The sequence below is a fragment of the Lates calcarifer genome, linkage group LG17 (genome assembly GCF_001640805.2).
Source record: "Lates calcarifer isolate ASB-BC8 linkage group LG17, TLL_Latcal_v3, whole genome shotgun sequence".
In the NCBI taxonomy this organism is placed as follows: domain Eukaryota; kingdom Metazoa; phylum Chordata; class Actinopteri; family Centropomidae; genus Lates; species Lates calcarifer.
This window is the reverse complement of record NC_066849.1, coordinates 17,883,836-17,902,394: the sequence shown is the minus strand read 5'-3', so window position 1 is coordinate 17,902,394 and position 18,559 is coordinate 17,883,836. Positions and strand designations below refer to the sequence as shown.

Below are 18,559 nucleotides of genomic sequence, written 5' to 3'. Positions count from 1 at the left end.
TCATTCTTGATATTTTAAAGGTTATTATCCCTCAATATCAGAGAGGGTCCTTAATGAATTTTAGAGCTACCTTGTTACCTGCTCTGAAGGTAGTGTCTTAAGTCCTCAGCAAGTAGTGGATTCAACACTTAAACATGGCAGCCTCCATTAACAATTACAGTGCAGACATGAGTCTTGTTTCACATGCATTTTGAATAACAGGTTGATTAACAACCTGATCCTTGCTGAGAGGCTTATGTCTCTCCTTACAGAGAGACATAAGCTGCACTAAAAGACATTAGCAGGCAGAGTTACAAACAGTGCAAGCATCAAAGAAGCCAATAAATAGAATTATTATATATTGAATACAATTAATTAGTTGAACCACTTTCTTATAAAATATGAAACCACAGCATCCAAGTAGACAAAAATCTCTCTCTCTCAAAAGATTAAAATCCTAAAATAAAATAAATCCTGCCTTTGAATAAACAATGGTCAGTAAAACTGCAAACTGTGCTGAGATACATTCAGTGGTCAGAATCATAACTGAATATTTTAATTCAATGTGAATCATAGACTCTTCATAATGTGATCATCTATGATGCACATTAAATGAGGACTGACCTATAATGAAAGCAAATGTGGTTCTGTGCAGAAATCGACTCATCTGACATTACAGGAAAAGAGAACCAGCTGACAAATGCGGTTTCCCTGTTCAGCAGTGAGGCTTTATCAGTTTCCTGCTGTAACTAAAACCACCTGGTCTAAACTGCAGACATTTTAATGTTTGGGATTATGCGTTCCTGTAATTGTTAATACTCCATTTTGCATGTTTTGTCCCACTATTTATTTCTTTATTCTTGTATTTTCATGGTACAGCTTGTAAGATGTTTTTAGTCAGCATATTAAAGTAGCACATCACCCACAGTCGGTCTTTTGAGTGCCAGAGGATGAAGGGTGGCTGTGGAAAGCTATAGTTCAGCTTAAAGCTTCTATGTGGGTAGAATGGATAAAATGAAACAGAAGAAAACAAACAAACAAGAAAATACATCCATATAAATTTGTCAAACCCACCTTCCCTTGTATTAGCCACAACTCACTGTCCATCTGTATGCTCAGTGTGATTCAGAGTTCTTTAGCTAACATTTGACTCAGTGTTCAGCAGAGATTTAGATCTTTGAGGAGAATGATAATGTAACATGGAAGTGACATACTTGGTTGTGTTTTTGAAAAATGTTTTTTTGTAAGGCGCTAAGAATACTGATGGACAGTGGAAGAATTGAACAGGTTGTAGAAGTTGTGTAAAAGGTTTATGTGAACATTTCAAAACTTTTTTGTTTTTTGTTTTTTTTTACCCTGAATTCAAGCTGTCATATTTTTAGCCTCATCTATAAAACCAAAACTAAGAGTAGAATTTTTGATATTTTGAAAGAAATAGTGGTAATTTATAGAGGCTGCAAGCCCTTGAGGTGATAGTTGCAGTTACTTTGTGTGGTTTGTTGTGGTGATTAACCGCCTGAGAGGAGGGGGAAGTGAAGCCCAACGGTCAACAATATATCTACAAGGAAATGGGATTGTCTGGGTTTTTTATATGACCTGAACTCACAGGTCAAGTTAGTCAGCCAAACCAATTGCAAGATCCAGTCAGTCTGAGTTTATATTGTTTATGTTAGTAGCTTGTTAATACTGGAATTCAGTTTAAAATTGAAGGATATCATTGTCGGACTCAACATGATAGTCAACTTTTATATTCATCCAGCATCTATATCATCTTCTGCAACAATAAAATGCATCTGTTAATGTTGTATCTCGTGAGGGAATATTACTGATATTCCTACACTTTGTTACAGTTCAGTATGAACCATATTGTGAGTTTATTCCTTTCTGTGCTGGTTTCCTTTTTGTTTTAAAAATGCAGAAATGATTTTGAGATTCAATAGATAATCCCCATGAGCCATTCCGTTCTCCCCACCTTATCTAACAGCACTGTGAACAGCCATAGATCCCATAACAGTGTTCCTGTGGTTGTTTCAAGGTCCAGAATAAAGACCAAAGGTAAAAGAGGTTTTACAGTCAAAGATTCAGAGCTTTGGATCATACTCATAGAGGCACTCACACAAGTCAGTTTTATCACTTAAATCTCTACTTAAAAACTATTACAACCTCTGTTAGGATTTTAGATGAAATACAGTCAGCTTTATATATAGATATACAATCTTTAACCTTATATCTAAAAACATACTTTTATTGGCTGGTTTTACTTTTGATTTTACTTTATTTCAGTTTTATGATTTACTTGATTTGATATTTTACTGTAACTGCTTGCACTGCCAACTGTATCATGATGGGTGGTGGAGGGTGACACAGCGATATCCGATCCTCGCTGTTTCATGGGAGGTTGTGTGTCAGACTCTATATTTATTCATCCATATAAGGAAGTTTATACAGATTAAACAAACAAGACCTCTTAGTTCATGAACTTTAGATGTGTTGGTAGGTGGGTCTTGTTTCCTTTGGACAAAGTCTGGCTGTAACCTTATCAGACAGAAAAAGTGATATACTGTATATCTTCTCATCTCGCTCTCCTCCAGGAAGCAAGTAAATGAATTTCCCAAAATACTGAAGTATTCCTTTACTATGTGTAGGACAAACTGGATCAGAAACTGTACAAAAAGTGTACAAGAAATGAAAAAAGTACAGGTGAGATATGTCAGAAGACAAGATCAAGTACCACTGTGCCATCATCCACACCCATCATGCCACGATACAGCTGGCAAACATCCAGCAGAGACATTTAGTATAGTGTGTTGAACCAGTTCTATGATGTTCAGCCGGGTCCTTAGAATGGCCTGTCTGCACAAGATGAGAAATGATGGTCTCTCTTTTGGCCTGTTCCCTAATAACCAAACTCTTTGTTTTGTCCTTTTTTTTATCCATCCAATCACTTATTTCTGAAATGCAATCCACAGTATTGTTGACAGGGACCAGATCATTGGGTGAAGCAGAGATATAGAGTTATGTGTCATCTGCATAGCAGTGGAAAGAGATGCCATGTTTGTGAGTGAAATAACTGAATGGCAGGCAAAGATGTAATTTTCACTTGGGATTTCTTTTTTTTTTTTTTTCTACTTTCCAGCTGCCAATATCAACATCAAGAGCAACAGTGAGTAGTGCAGGATTCATTTTCAGGATACTTTTTGACTACAGATTTTGCAGACACTACTTGAGACTTAAATAAACATCTCAACTTCTCAGTAGCATTTCTGTTTAAAAATAATACAATCATATTTTTATTAATGGTAACTATTTAAAAAGGAAGTGACTATCAATCAAATCAGTTAAGCACAGTGCTGTTTGTGGTGCAATTGCAACATTATCATTATCATAAATTATCAAGTCTGTATTAAGGACCCTAAATGTTATTTTAGGTGGGTTAATTTACAATGGAGCTCCCCAAAGGGAACAGTTTAGTCTTGATCTAAATTTGAACTAGATATATTTATATCTTGATCGACTATATTAAATTCAGCACTAAGCTGGAGTTAATTAAGTCTGCTACCTGAAGATAGACCTATTTCAAGTGTTTTCGTCATTAACCTCCACTTCAAAATTGCCCTGAAGTTATTAATGTTCCTGCTTGTCTTCAGAAGAGGTTGTTCAAAAGCAGACTGGCAACAGTCAGTCTGTAGAAACTGCACACTTAAACACTTAAAACAGTAAAAAAGTGCTGATGTGTCACTATAATTGGCACTGGTGTTTAGTTTTTTCACAGTTGTCCCTCAAGAGAAATTGTGTTGGGGTGGCTTTTCTTTATGTGGTACAAGGCCACATTAGTGGTGTTCATAATTTCCACTTGGGAAGTAATTTTTCTGACTGTCCAGTTGCCAAAATCCAGATGAGAGAAGAGAATCACTGCAACAGGTTAATACAAGTCATTTGAATCACCTTCAGTTATCACTACGGGCATTAAACAATGAGAACTTTCTGCAAGAAAATCAATGCAGTGAATGTGGCACTAAGATTACGAAATAAAAATAAATGTTTGTCTAGTATCCAAGTCTGTTCTGATGAGGAGAGTTGCCTCTGGGCTATGTGTATATAACTTGGAGCCAGTTAAGCCTGCTATCTGAAGACAGACCACTTTCTTTCTCATAAATCTCTAGTTGGAGGAGGTTCTACAAAAGCGATTTTAACAACTACTGGTAAACAGCCAGTCTGTAACAAATAATGTGCAACAGCTCTGGTGACAAAGACTATGGGGGTCAAGGGCACAAGTAGTAGACTAGATAAGATAATGGTCTTGAGATAAGATAATAGATAAGATAGTAGAATACTATAAATATTTTAACAGGAATGAAATACATTTTGATGGGTGGATTTCATTTTTCATTCAGTGGTAATTTAGCTGGTGACCACTTTAAGCAAATGTCTCTTTTGTGACACTTTATGTCCCAGTCTGAACATGAGCTGTGAGCAGTTCAACCAAAGAGTGACAGATTTTTAGAGGCTTGAAGAGGTGAAAGTATCTATTTTGGGCTCTGGGATATTGTGATGTTTTTTTTATGTTTGTTTGTTTTTAAAAAAAAAAAAAAAAAAAAAAAAAAAAAAAAAAAATATATATATATATATATATATATATATATATAGTAAAAATAAGCACTGGTGCTGTAAGCACTAGTGTGCTGTCATGAGACTTGGCCATACTTTCAGCACACACACATTACTACCTGCTGAGTAATTATCACTCCCTTATTTCCAAGTCTTTCCCACACCTGCCTTCTCTGTCTGTCTCTCTGTCATAAGCACACACACAAAGGCAAACATGTTAGTATGAACACACACACACAGGGGATCATGTGCTACAGAAAGTAAACCACTTTCAGTCTTCAACGGGTCCCAAGCAGTGTTCCTCAACATTAACCATCCTTTTTCTTTGTGGTCACGCACTGTAAACTTCCGCCTGCGCAACCTACCTGACCCTCTTGCACACCTGAGTCACCCTTTTGTGTGAGGTTTGGCTGGGGAGTTAAGGGGGTTCTTCTGTATGGGAATGCTCACAGAGTGCACACGTGTCACGCACGCGCGCTTGCTTGCATTAAATAAGGTGTATGGAGGAGGCGAAGCAGCTGCAGAGGAGCAAAGGAGGCAGTCAGCACATTCCTCTTTCACTCAGTGCAAGTTGCTGGACTGGATGGACTACCAGTGGTGAGTCTTTGAAATGTATTTTTTCAATTTTCTGATTTAAAAAAATTATTTATTGTCGGCAGTGTTCACACTTTTTTAAAGCTACATTGTTTTTTTAAACCATCTTGCATATTTAAAACAACTCCAAAGCATGTAAAAATCTGATATGCAACTGATCATTATCTAGATGTAATACCCTAATGCTAATCTCTTCTGAAACAGAGACTGCATATTTACAGAAATTATTCATTTATTATTGATTTGTCATGATATATACCCACTGGAACTTATTTTACTTTACTTTTACTTTAGGGAAAACAGAGGCAGATGCACTCAAGTATTGTGTGGGGAAAGCTTGCAGTCAGAAAAAACTATTTAGAAAATAAAATTTGGTCTAAGGAAAGATACGTTTGTTGTTAATGCTGGGAAAAAGATGGTTAAAAGATGCCATTGACTGCACTTGAGTGAGAGCATTGTTTTCATTTGATTGTTGATAGGAGCCAAAACATGAGCCCTAACCAGCAGCGTCAGAGTCAAGGTTTTGGCAGTGGTGTAAGAATGTCAGGCCAAGTTCTGGTATTGTACATAATCATAGATTATCCTGAGTCGTTGAACAAAGAACCAATTTGTCATTTTACCAAGAGAAAAACAAACACTGTTTGCTTCATGACAGGAGGCAACAGAGTGGGCAATGTGGTCGTAAAGGGAGATGGCACTTCTCCTAAAGTAAAAATTACCACAATGTTCAAAATACATTTTCTTTCAGTACAAATCTATAGTTTCCCATCGTTTTACTTTGTAGTTCATCTTTTCCACATACAAGACAGGCCATTTTCTAGTCTTTCTAGTGATCCCATGGGATTTTGTATAGATTGCACAGCACTTTTAGGACATTTCGTATGTCATCAATTAGCATTTTAAGCTTTTCACATATCATTTAATGCTGTTTTGATTAGGATGACGGGGAGGGTTACAGATTAGCAAGACTGCATTGTTTACAACTGTTTACATATTCTAAGATCAGCTTTGTAGATGCTTTATGAGGAAAGAAATGAGGGTAAGAAAAAAGAAAAAAGGGTACCTTTTAAGATTTTTTGAGTCAGTTTCTCCAGGGAACCTACATAAAGTAACTGACATGAATCGGATTGTTATTGTTAGTTTTTTACACTCCAAAGAAGTAAATTCAAAGGAAATATTGGAAATAGCATTCAATGATATCTCACCTTTGTTTTTGAAAATACAACCACAAACATGTTGAGACAACCTAGAAATTAATCACATATGAGATTTGGAAACCCTACACTTATTGTTGTAAAATAATGGACAATGTAAGTCTAGAATATTACACATATCACCCAGACTAGATATGCTTGTGTCATGTCACTAACTGACTGTATTGCACTCTGACAGATCCTGAATTCACCTATTCTACAAGGCAGAGGTCATCAAAATAAAATAATGGAGGAGCATTCTGCCAATGATCCATCCAGATCAGGCTTTGTCCTGGCTGACTACGCTGTCTTTGCCACCATGTTGTTGGTCTCCATGGCCATAGGACTCTTCCAGGCCCTGAAAAAAAGGCCAAGGAATGCCACTGCTGATGACTTCTTCACTGGCGGTCGGAGCATGCCAGCAGTGCCTGTCGGCTTGTCGCTCTGTGCCAGTTTTATGTCAGCAGTCCAGGTTCTGGGTGTTCCTGCTGAGGCTTCCCGCTACGGCTTTAAATTCCTCTACATGTGCCTCGGACAAAGCATCAACTCCCTGCTGACAGCTTACCTCTTCATGCCAGTTTTCTTTCGACTCGGCATCACCAGCACCAATCAGGTCTTAATATGCTTCCAGTTATTAACATGAATTCAAGTGGAACATAAACAATATGCGCTGGAGCAGTGTGGCTGAATATTAAAGAAAGCCAGAGTAGATAGAGATGTAATTATTTCTTGTGTTGTTTTTTCTAATCATCATTTAATGACTGAAATGATGCTAATGTAATTAGTTTTAACTGTACGCAGTTCTTTGCAATCTGCAGCCTTACTGCTAAATATCACCAAATCCTACACCTGGTCCTTAGCTTAGTAACTGATGTTGTTTTTATGTAATATTAGCCTGTGGAGCCCTTTAAGACCATTCTTATGATTAATGGCACAAATAATTTTCATCATGAGACACACAAATGCATAACTGCATTAGGCATTTTAACCACTAGGAGGCATAAAGACTGCAAGATAAACAAATATAGACAAAACCCTGCCATACTGGTCACTGAGTTTAGCATGACAGTGAGCAACAGCATGAGCACAGCTTTATCATTTAGATAAGTGATAATATAAGGTTTAACAGGTTGGTCTGACTTGACTACTGAAATTTTGCACAGTTTTGCTTTACAGACTGTAAAACCACTATATTTATTTAGGCAGAATCTGATAATCCTGAAAAAGGTACATTTCAGTTTTGCTGTAACCTGTTTTCAAATATAAAAAGATTTCAAGAGCATTTCATGAGTTTTTGAAGGCAGTGGTTGTAGATTTTTGGACCACATTGATAGAATTAAAGAACTGAAAGGGGGATAATTTTATACGGCTTAAACAAAATGATTAAGCACTGAAATATCCACAGTCAGAGTGAATGTTTCTAATCAGTTATAGTGAAGAAATAGGACCAGGATTCCCTGACAAAATGTTGAAATGCACCTGTGGGTCATCAAACGAAGTGAATATAAGAGGTGAGGAGAGATGAGGGATGTGTGCAGAGATACTGTGATGTTTTATAACTCCAGCCGTCTGCCTGTCACAGTATCTGAAGATGAGATTTGGCAGAGGGATGCAGCTGTTGGGGAGCATCCAGTTTATTGTGGCAACGGTAAGACTGTTACTCCTGTTACTTACAGCTTTGCTAATGCAAATATTAGCTATGTGTCAGGCTCCAGACAGCCAGCTCTTCAATTTGCATAGACCAAGCTGGGCTGAACTTTTTAACCCTGCAATTTGTCACCGCATTTGCTGATTTCCTTGTGTTTCCCTTTTCTCAGCTGCTTTACACAGGGATCGTCATCTATGCACCAGCCTTGATCCTCAACCAAGGTAAGAGAGATCACCTGATGCCCTGCTGTCTGCATGTGTTAATGGGATCTTTTCATATGTTTGGTGTTTTAGTTGTAATCCCCACAATCCTTTACAGATTTCATCTGTCACTCAGAAAAGACACGTGATTTCTCCATCAGTTCACAACATTATCAGTAGGGTTATTGAGAGATTTCCCTCCATTTTTATACCCAACACCAAGACCTGTCAGTGTAAAATTATCTTTACAAACTATACAGGCTTTGCTACAATTTATGTCTTGTCCCTTGGCCTGTACTTGCTGGCAGTACTGTATGTTCACATCTAACATCCTAAAAGAGCTGCTTGGCAAAGAGCCACACCAAAGTCAAGCTCAACTTTGCTTTCGTCTTCTGAATCTGAGCATATTCAATAAGGAACTGCTGCAGGGAAGACCAAAGCAAACAGAGTTTGGTGACACTGTCAATGACCAGATTTTTTCTATGCTTTTAAGATGTTAAATTAAAGGGATATTCCATGTGAACAAACACTTGTTTTGTTTGTTTGTTTTTCTTTTTAATTTCAGCTACTGGACTCAGTTTGTGGGTGTCTTTGTTTTCTACTGGGATCATTTGCACCCTGTACACCACACTGGTACGAACATATTTGTTTCCATCAAAACTTTAAAATATCCTCACAGACATCTAAACCTGTGTCCATGTGTTATTTTAGTCTGCGGTTTTGCAGTTGTCTTTTAAAGTTGCTTTGGATGACATTCTCTCTCCCAACTAAGACCAGGGAGCTGACATTATAATATTACTCAGATTACATTTTTGTAACTTAATACATGACTAAAAAGAATATGAAATAAGAATGTTGTTACTGTTCATAAAAGAACAAAAAAAAAAAAAAACCCATTGGAGCCCATGTAGATGTCAAACCAACAAATCAGACACAAGTCTGTCTATTAGGGGACTGATTTGGGTTTCTTTTAGGCAGTGCAGTCCTATGACATACTGTTCAAAGATGGAAGGCAAATATACAAAAGGACTAGTTTTATTACAGTGATATTACAAATGAAACTTCATGTGTAGTGTCTAGTCTAATAGCAAGATGTGAGTACATCATGTCCTCATTTTGGACCTTGTAAAAGTCTCAGTTGTTGTTTTGCTCCCGGTCTGTCTCATCTGTTTGCAACAGGGGGGCATGAAAGCTGTGATCTGGACTGATGTGTTCCAGATCATTGTCATGTTGTCCGGCTTTGTGGCCATTTTTATCCATGGCACAGTTCTGGTTGGCGGTCCTGCAAAGGTGCTGGAGATCGCCAAGAATGGATCACGCATTAATTTTAATGAGTAAAAACAATTTTTGATTTCAACACATAAATACCTGGATAACCACATGTTACTGTATGAACACAACAAGATGCTCACACATAATCTTATTACAATCTGACCACAGTTCCTTCACAGTAATATGAAGTACTCTTTGATGATAACTGACATTATTTCAGGCTTTAGTTCAAGATTTTCCATCCGCACAAAATTACGCTGCACTACAAATGTTCATTCTTGAGCAAGGAAACAGACATTTGACAAAAACAATCTTTACTCAAGGTTAACTTACCAGCTTTTTCTTGAGCTTGCAGCCACGTCTCACTGTATGTCCTGGTGGAAGGACTTTGTTCAGATGTCCTCACAGAACATACAGTACATATGAACCTCTGGTCATGTGATAACAGGTAGTCGTGCACGGGGAAAAATTATAACCCCTTCATGTTGGTGAGGTGTGGTCAAAAGAAAAAGCTAGTCAGTGGACCTTAACATGTATTTCTTATGTCAAACTACATCATTTTTGGAATTTTTGTGAAGAACCACATTTATGTGTAAAATATAAACTATGAAACAGCAAAGATGCTGTAGAGAGTCGAGTGTCACTGATTTGTTGATAACATCCCCCACCAGTTTCGATGTTGACCCACGGCGACGCTATACCTTCTGGAGCCTCTCTGTCGGGGGTGCGTTGGTCTGGCTGTCCATGTACAGTGTAAACCAAGCTCAGGTGCAGCGCTACATCTCCTGCAGATCAGAGAGAGCTGCCCGATGGTGAGTGGAGACCTGTCAGTTATACAAAGTTCTTGCACTTGAAGATCCACTGCACCAAGTGATCAGACATTAAGACTTTCACTGACTGCTTTTAGCTTGAGTTAACAGACTGCAATCTAGCATCTGTGATGTCACCTCCCAGTTTCAAAACATTGTTAGGTTGCTGTCCCTGATATGAGAGGCACCGGATTCACCTGCATGTTGGCTCAACATTGTTTCATGAATGTTGATGGCTGTTCTCTTGTAAGGGCCTTTTGTATGTCATAGAGGAGGGGGAGGCACGGTATAATTGTATAATTTAAAAATGGGGATAACTGCACACATTCTCAGACACTCTCTCCAGGGAGAAATTCATAATGTTACAGTTGGTTGTACATTGGAAAACTACTGCAGACTCCTTCACGCAACAGGCCAATCACAGCATGAAGTGGGTGTGAATGTTAATTTGTCATTTTTGGAAAGTTACAGAAATAGTTGGACACAGAACGTCCTATCCGATGTCAGAAAGGACATGAAGGAGGGAGTTCCCAATGTTATTCAACCATCTGACATGGAGTTAGTTCAGAAGAAGTGTTAAACCCATTGTGCTGTAACCCACAAAGGAATTCAGTAATGTAACAAAAACTACACTGTCTCTCTTACGTGTTGGTTGGTGGTATGCACCTTCAAGTTTTGACATCTTTGTAAATACCAGCTACGTCAGATGCTATTCATATCATTTCATATTCATCTCATAATAGGTCACTTGAAGCTGCAGTACAAGCATAGTTTTAGTTTCGTCTACTGGTCTGACAGGTGGTGTCAGACTAAACGCCACAGACTTAAGTCTAGTTTTAAAGCCAGTCAAACTCCTGGACACAATAACCAATTCTCCTTACAGTAACAATAAGAGACTTTATTTTCATCACCATGTGTTGTGTTTATAAAAGGTGGAATGTTTAATGGCAACAGTTTCAGAATAGAGTTCCATTGTTTAGACATTTATCTACCTATCAGCATGTTGTTTGTTTTAGGTTGATATCTTTATTTCTTATTTCCTGAAGGTGAAAAGACTAACTGTTCACTGCATGTGCAAATCATCCTCTTTGGATTCAAAGGAAAGTCAAGTCACACAAAATGAAATGTACTTGTAGCAATTCAAACAAGAAGTATATTCAATAGACCTTTTCATATTATCATTGTCATTCTACAATGAGTCATCAGACATTTGATAACTCACTTTGAGTGATGATATTCCCCTTGCATGACATCTGAGAAAGGACATGGTTGAAGTAAATGTGAGTTTAAGTCATCACTCCCCTCATCTTGACAATGAACAAATGATGTGATGAATTTATGCACCTTAAATATATCCCTATTGACACTGACAGCTCTTTATGTTGACAGTCAGGCTTTTTTTTAAATTTACATCTAAGGCAGCAATAAGCATCCAATAATGCATTGAGTAATAGATTTCATGGTTACAGAACTATCATCAGGTAAATCTGAAGTTGTATTTTTCCCACACCAGTTAACTGCATCAATAGTGTGAATGCAGAACTCCAGCAGTGAACCTGTCACTAAAATGATGTTTGCTTTTGATTGCAGGGCACTGTTTGTGAACCAAGTGGGTCTGTGCCTCATTGTAAGCAGTGCGGCAACCTGCGGCATCGTCATGTTCGCACATTACATCAACTGTGATCCGCTGAAGTCTGGGAGAATATCTGCTCCTGATCTGGTACCCATGACACAGATATTGATATTGAGAAATGTAGAGCATGATACTATGTAGGGTACACTGATTGAGTGATTGAGTGATCCATTGATTTTATTCAATGGGGCATTCATTTACTTTCTATTGAAAATCTCAGAGTTATTAATGATCTGCTCGAGATTAAAAGAGAATAATTTGCTCTTAAGATTTTCTTTGGCCAAAGTCTCCATCCATCATCGTTCATTTTAAGTTATAATGTTTGACTGACCCACATAATGTGCTAATTATACTTCAAATGTTTACTTTAGCTGTTTACCACCCTGCTGCTTTTATGCGATTGAGGTCAAACAGTGCTGAAAGCTGAAGTGTATTTTACAGATTGTAAACAGGATAAAAATGTTTTATTGGCTGGTGATGAGGACTGTATTTAAGTATTTTGGCCAGTGTTTTCTCAGTTTGATTTTATCTAATGAAAAGCAATAATACATTTTTCTAACACTGATATTCATTTTTTCACTTTTCCTCCTCTCACTCGTCTAATGAAGTACATGCCATACTTTGTGTTGGACATATTCAGAAATCACCCAGGCTTTCCAGGTCTTTTCCTCGCCTGTGCGTACAGTGGTACTCTGAGGTATTTGGATCTTAAGTTTCTCCAAACCTAAACCTTCTGTTGTGATTGCGATGCGATTGCTGGTAAAACAAATGTCTTTTTAACAGCACGGCCTCCACGAGTATCAACGCCATGGCTGCAGTAACGATGGAGGATCTGCTGCGATCTCGTCTGGTCCACATGACCCAGAAGAAACTAATCCTTGTTTCCAAAGGACTGTGTAGGTTGATTCTTACTGATAATGTTCACTCAAATGAGTATGCATTCTTGAAACCACTTTCTTTTTAAAAGCAATACGTCATGATGTGAGGCAGGAAACTGTCACTTGTGGATAAAATCACCTCCAAATTTTGGGTCCCAGATGAATGTTAAAGCTTTATGTTACCACAGTGTTTCTCTTTTTCTTGAAGCTTTACTGTATGGAATTGGTTGTATCACTGTAGCTGCTCTCTCCTCCTTCCTGGACTGGGGAGTTCTGCAGGTATAATACCAAGTTGTTATCACCATATTATTTAACATTTAATCCACCACAGTTTTAAAAGGGACACAGCGTAAATAATAAATAGAATACTAACATCTGTATGTCAGTTGTCAAGCAAGCATCATATCATATTTTATATCATGTCAGTTTTGATTTAGAAATCTTCAAGTGCTCCTTTGGTTTGTTAGACTGAACTGCACAACAAAATTGAAGTGGGTCTCAGCAGTGTGTTTGATTGCTTTGCCAGAGCTTCATTCATCCTCTCTCCTCAGGGATCATTTACTGTCATGGGTGTGGTCAGCGGTCCATTACTGGGCGTATTCATTTTGGGGATGTTTGTTCCAGCAACAAACAGGCTGGTGAGTGGCTGGTGATCCAGTTTAACAGGCAAACATATAACTTTTAATTGTCAGCAATGATTTGGTGTGGGGCCTCTAACAACAAGAAGAAAAAAGGACAAAAGAAACATTGACAGATTGTTATTACTGTGCGACTGTGGTTTTATTATAAATATTTCTGTACATTTTTTATTTGCCAATCATGCGGACCTTGTGTCAGAGGGTGAGACATTATTTCTCTTGATTACGAAAGTTTGGTATTTTCCATGTTAGTCGCAACACCCCCCTGTTGAATTTGTATTTACCATTAATATTGCTTCCCGATTTAAGGACCTCATTGTCCAAAAACAAATAAAAGCATTAAAAATCATTAACTAACACCTCCCTGAGACAACTTTCAGAGCACCTACAGCACATCAGAGCAATCAGCAGGAAGGTTATGCTTAACACACATGACACCCCTCCACACACACATACCTTTGTCTTTGCAGCTTTACTGTCATCTGTCTCATTATGCAACAAAGCTTCTTGCGTATTTTATTAGTTTGCTTTTGGAGTTTTTTTTATTTGTGGAGCCTTGACACATTACTTAACCTGAAAAGAACCTGATGATCTGATGAACTGATGGTCATTCACAGACACTCACCAATGTCTCAGACCATGGCTGATTGCTGTGGACTGTCTGTCTTTCAGGGGGCATATTCGGGAATATTAGTGGGCTTCTGTGTTTCTCTGTGGCTGGCTGTCGGTTCCACTCTTTACCCACCCAGTGCAGAGACGATGGGTGTCCTGCCCAGCTACGCAGGCGTGTGTCAACCTGACAACATCACCATGACCAGCAGCCCGAACCAGGACCAGCACTCCATCTCCACCGCCGCTTCACCCTGATAACCAGGGGTCAGTGAGTTCAACAGCTTGAACTAGCATGCTTCCTGTGGTTTAGATTAGTTTATACTGTATGTATTTATGAAAGGTGACTGTAGTGATGTAGTGGAGCATTCATGTGTTTTTTTAGCCTAGTAGTTGTTTTTTCAAACCATCTATTTGCCTTTTCCAAAACTAGGGGCCTGCATAACTTCTACTCCATGTCCTACCTCTACTTTGGTGCTATGGCGACTAGTTCAGTGGTAATAGTTGGCCTGATAGTGAGTTATGCAACAGGTAAGACAATAAAGACACAGTGAATCAGTGAAATGAGCTACTGTTGTGTTTAGCTGAAGTGAAAACTGCTGATTCACAGTGACTGATATTATTTTATAACTGTCCACTGGAGCGAAGTCAATAAACTACACTGAGTGGTCATTTAAACTTAAACCCAATCCAATCCAATATAACTGCTGTGCAGTTACAGAGATAGATGTGATTCAGCTCTGTTGTCATTTTGAAGTCTTTATAGTGATGACGAAATTGTATTACATTACTTACTACAACACACACAACTTGTGTTGTTTCTCTCCACATACAGGACCAACAAAGAGGAGTCATATTAAAGAGGGTTTATTGTGGTGGGACCTGAAAAAAAAGCAAGTGGAGGTCCCGTCAGAACAAAGAGTAAGTATAGTATAGAAAGCTTTAATTTGACTTTTCACACACCAAAAAATGTCAAACCCTTGCAGGAGTGCAGTAATGGGAGTAGAGGGTATCGACAGGCTGGTCAAGTTGGCTTCTTTTTAGTTTAGTTAACTTTCCGTTTTTAAATGTATGTTTATTGTGCAATGTTATTTTGAAGTGTGGTACTTCATTATCTTGGACTACATGGCACCCTGGACTGTCACCTTATGGAAACAAGGTGCTGGGTCAGATTTCTGTGTGGAGTGTGCATGTTTTGTAAATTCAACAAGGGCATGTCTCCCAACTGCAGCACTAACTATTATGTGCTTTACCTTCATGCCATGCTTTTTAAGTTGGAACAGAATTGTAGTGACACTGTGTGTATAAATTATGACTGAGTTGACTGTCTGTGTTTGTTCTAAGACTGGAACAATGTCCAGGATGTTTCCCTGTCTTCAGCGCAATGCATGCTTGGATACTCTGCAGTCGTCCATGAACCCGGATAAGAATAACAGGGTAAAGAAATGAGAGAACAGATTATGAGCATCCATCATAACTTATCTGATCAGAGTTATGATCATCACTTGTGTGGGCTTACAGTGTACCATTACAACCACATCTGTCTGTAAGCTCAAAGGAAAACGCATATGTATAAGTGCAGTCTACATCTGACTGTGAAATGATGAATGTGTCAGTGATTCAGATTTCAAAATTAAAATGCATAAAGAGATGCATGTTCAGGGAGTGTGCATCTGGGTATTACTCTGTGCCCACCAGTTTTATTTATTTTTATTATCTTGACAGAAATTTGGTCTTTTTTGCAGGGAAACAAGGTGACAGAAAAACCTCAGCTGGTGCCTTTGAGGAATCTGCACAAAGATGATGCAAATGAAAAAGAAGAACTGAGAGATGATGAAAGCATTAAATCACCACTCAAAGTGTAGATGCTGGACAAGATTTTTTTTATTCTAACAAGCACTAATGCCAGCATTTCCTCTCTAGTAGCTGTAATCATTTGTAGCACTTGCCTATTTTTCTCTTCAGTTCAACACATTAATTCCTCAAGTTTTGTCTTTTAATTGGTTCTAAGCCCCACATTAGGAGCTACTTTAAAAATGTATTCTTTAAATTGTGATGGAATAAAGACGGCCTTTATTATTGTGCTGAGGAACATATAGACTGTGATCAAATACCCTCAGGTGTTATTTGAATTCCTCTCATGTTCCTTTCATCAAGACATTCCCTCTGGTATGTTACATATCTGTAACAGTGCACACCTGCACCTCACCCAGTATAAATGGATATGTGACAGAGAGCTTGTGGTAAAGTGAGTCTGGTCTTTGTGTGCATACTTTAACTGGAATTCAGCTTTTATTCCCTTATTCTCCGCTCTGTGATCATGCCTTTACATTATGTTTGTTACTGAAATTAACCTAAAGCCTCCTCTTTATGCTCTCTCTATGACTCAGGCAGTAATATTTGCTGGTACAACTCCAATAAATGGGAGATTATCTAGCCAGTTGTGGCTTTTGACATAAATATGTCCCATTTGCTACCTTTCATATTTGTCAGGTCACTTATTGATTCTGGTTTCAGTTGAGGATTAAAGTGAGACTAAACAACTTTTAAAATAAGAAATAACTCAACCTTCCTCTCACAAATGAAAATTTATAAGCAATAAAACACCATCTAGTTCAGTTCAATGTCCTCAGGGGTTTTGCTGCTTAGTGAACCGACTTTATGACTTTTCTGTTTTACTGTTACACTACCTTTTAACGTTACCATTGTCCCATAATCTCCAGTTGTTACATCTGTTCAACAAAAGTTACATAGACTGGCTTTAACTAAGGTATTAGGAGTTTTCAACGTGAAATATGAAAGAAACATCTCCTATGTATTTTTGTGTTGGTTTGATAGAACGTGCCTATTGAACAACTTTATAACAATCATAAGTAAAATGTGACAGCTTTCTCCGTTCCATTTCTTGTCAATATGTCATGCATGCTTGGCTCACAGTAAGATAGTGGTGGCTACTTTGGTAATGATGGCCTGTTAAAACTTTGCTCTGGCTCTTCAAAGGCCTATGGAGGCTTTTGGGACACCTTCAAAGATCGACAGCTCATCAAAATAACTGATAAGTGTCGGTTCAGGTGTATTGTCAGCAGCATTTAGAGTCCAAAATTTATTAAAGAGTGAGATTTATATACAATATGCTATTTTTTAATGTACATTTTGGTTAACCTGCTTAAAGAGGGGAATGTATGTACTGTGGTTGTGTAAATCTGTTTTTTTAACCTTATTTCTTTATGAATACGACATCGTTCACACTTTAACAATGGAAATAAAATACAGTACACTGAGTAGCTACAACAATTTGGAAATAGTGTTACAGATGGAGTTAAGCATAATAAATATTATTATTTTATTTCCACTTGTAAATATGTAGCTTTTTTGTGTTCTTTTTCGTGTTGTTTTTTTATCAGTACATTATCAAATTTTCACTTAATTCCAGCCTTAGCTTGAGTAGATTTTCAATGATTGTAATTAAATTTTGAAGAGCTAAAAAGTCCACAGTCTACAGTTATGTTGTTTTTCAATCAACTGGGTTGACTTATCCCACCTTCTTAGTTCTAAGTTGTGAGGCTTATAAAGAAGAGATGGTCACATTTTTTTTTACTTTGAGACACTTTTGTAAACATGAAACCACTGTTTAATTTCAGTTTATTTCAAGGCCCTTAAAATGAGACTTGAGGAAATGAAAGGGTATGAACGAATCATCATCAAAATGGTACAGGTGTACGCTATTTTCTGGTGTGTAGTGACACCTGCTGTAAATTGACTGTCACTTCAAAATACAGATGTTCACACATGGCTGCCACACATCCATAATGGCCGCCACATACACATAACCATTAAGTACAAAGCACTTCATATCGTGTGATGGTCATTTATTGCATTTTCTTAATCTTTCACCCATTCTCACCATACAAAAGTAAGCATGACATTTCCAGACACTCCGTCTTTCAGAATAGATAGATAGGACTAAATGAATTCTGTCTTTACTGTTGTGGGATTGTGCTTCCGTGCACGCTGGTCCTGAATCCCTCAACCACCTCCGTGTCGCTGCCGCATTTTTTCTCAGCCCCGGTGCCTCACCACTCATCCGCGGCCCTGTTAGAGTCCTCGTCGGCTACAGCACAATCCAGGCGCTGAACACCGGGAAGCGCCAGGTCCCTTTCGTTAAGCTTCTCCAGAAACGAGGAAAGCAGTCGTTTGTTTAAATGGTCCGTCAGGGTCCTTTCCTCTTCGACCCGCTCCTTGGAAATATTTCCCTCCGACTCCGCTTCCTCCGCCTCGGTGTCCGCGCCGAGCTGCGGAGGGGCCGAACGGTGGTTCAAGGACAAGCCGTTCGACTGCTCGCCCTCCCCGGACTGCTGCTCCGTCCAGTTCCCGGCGTCCGCCCCGGATTCTGTCTCCATCCTTGATATTAAAGTGGTCTGCAGGGCGGCATTCTCCAGTTCTTTCAGGCGCTTACTGTGAAGGCCGCAGGCAGGAGGTTCATTTCCAGCAGGGCTGT

At 38.4% G+C, this 18,559-nt stretch overlaps 1 protein-coding gene across 1 annotated transcript; it reads left to right on the top strand.

Annotated features, from left to right (window-relative positions):
- The first annotated feature begins 6,578 nt into the window (after positions 1–6,578).
- Positions 6,579–17,421, top strand: slc5a5 (solute carrier family 5 member 5). The gene is given in 17 exon segments (XM_018673031.2): positions 6,579–6,987; positions 7,957–8,022; positions 8,192–8,243; positions 8,788–8,855; positions 9,402–9,556; positions 10,166–10,306; positions 11,894–12,023; positions 12,545–12,633; positions 12,720–12,832; positions 13,023–13,093; positions 13,366–13,452; positions 14,125–14,307; positions 14,309–14,328; positions 14,495–14,592; positions 14,897–14,982; positions 15,406–15,498; positions 15,807–17,421. Coding segments are annotated over 17 exon segments (1,938 nt in total). The 5' UTR covers positions 6,579–6,621; the 3' UTR covers positions 15,927–17,421.
- Positions 17,422–18,559: the final 1,138 nt, after the last annotated feature.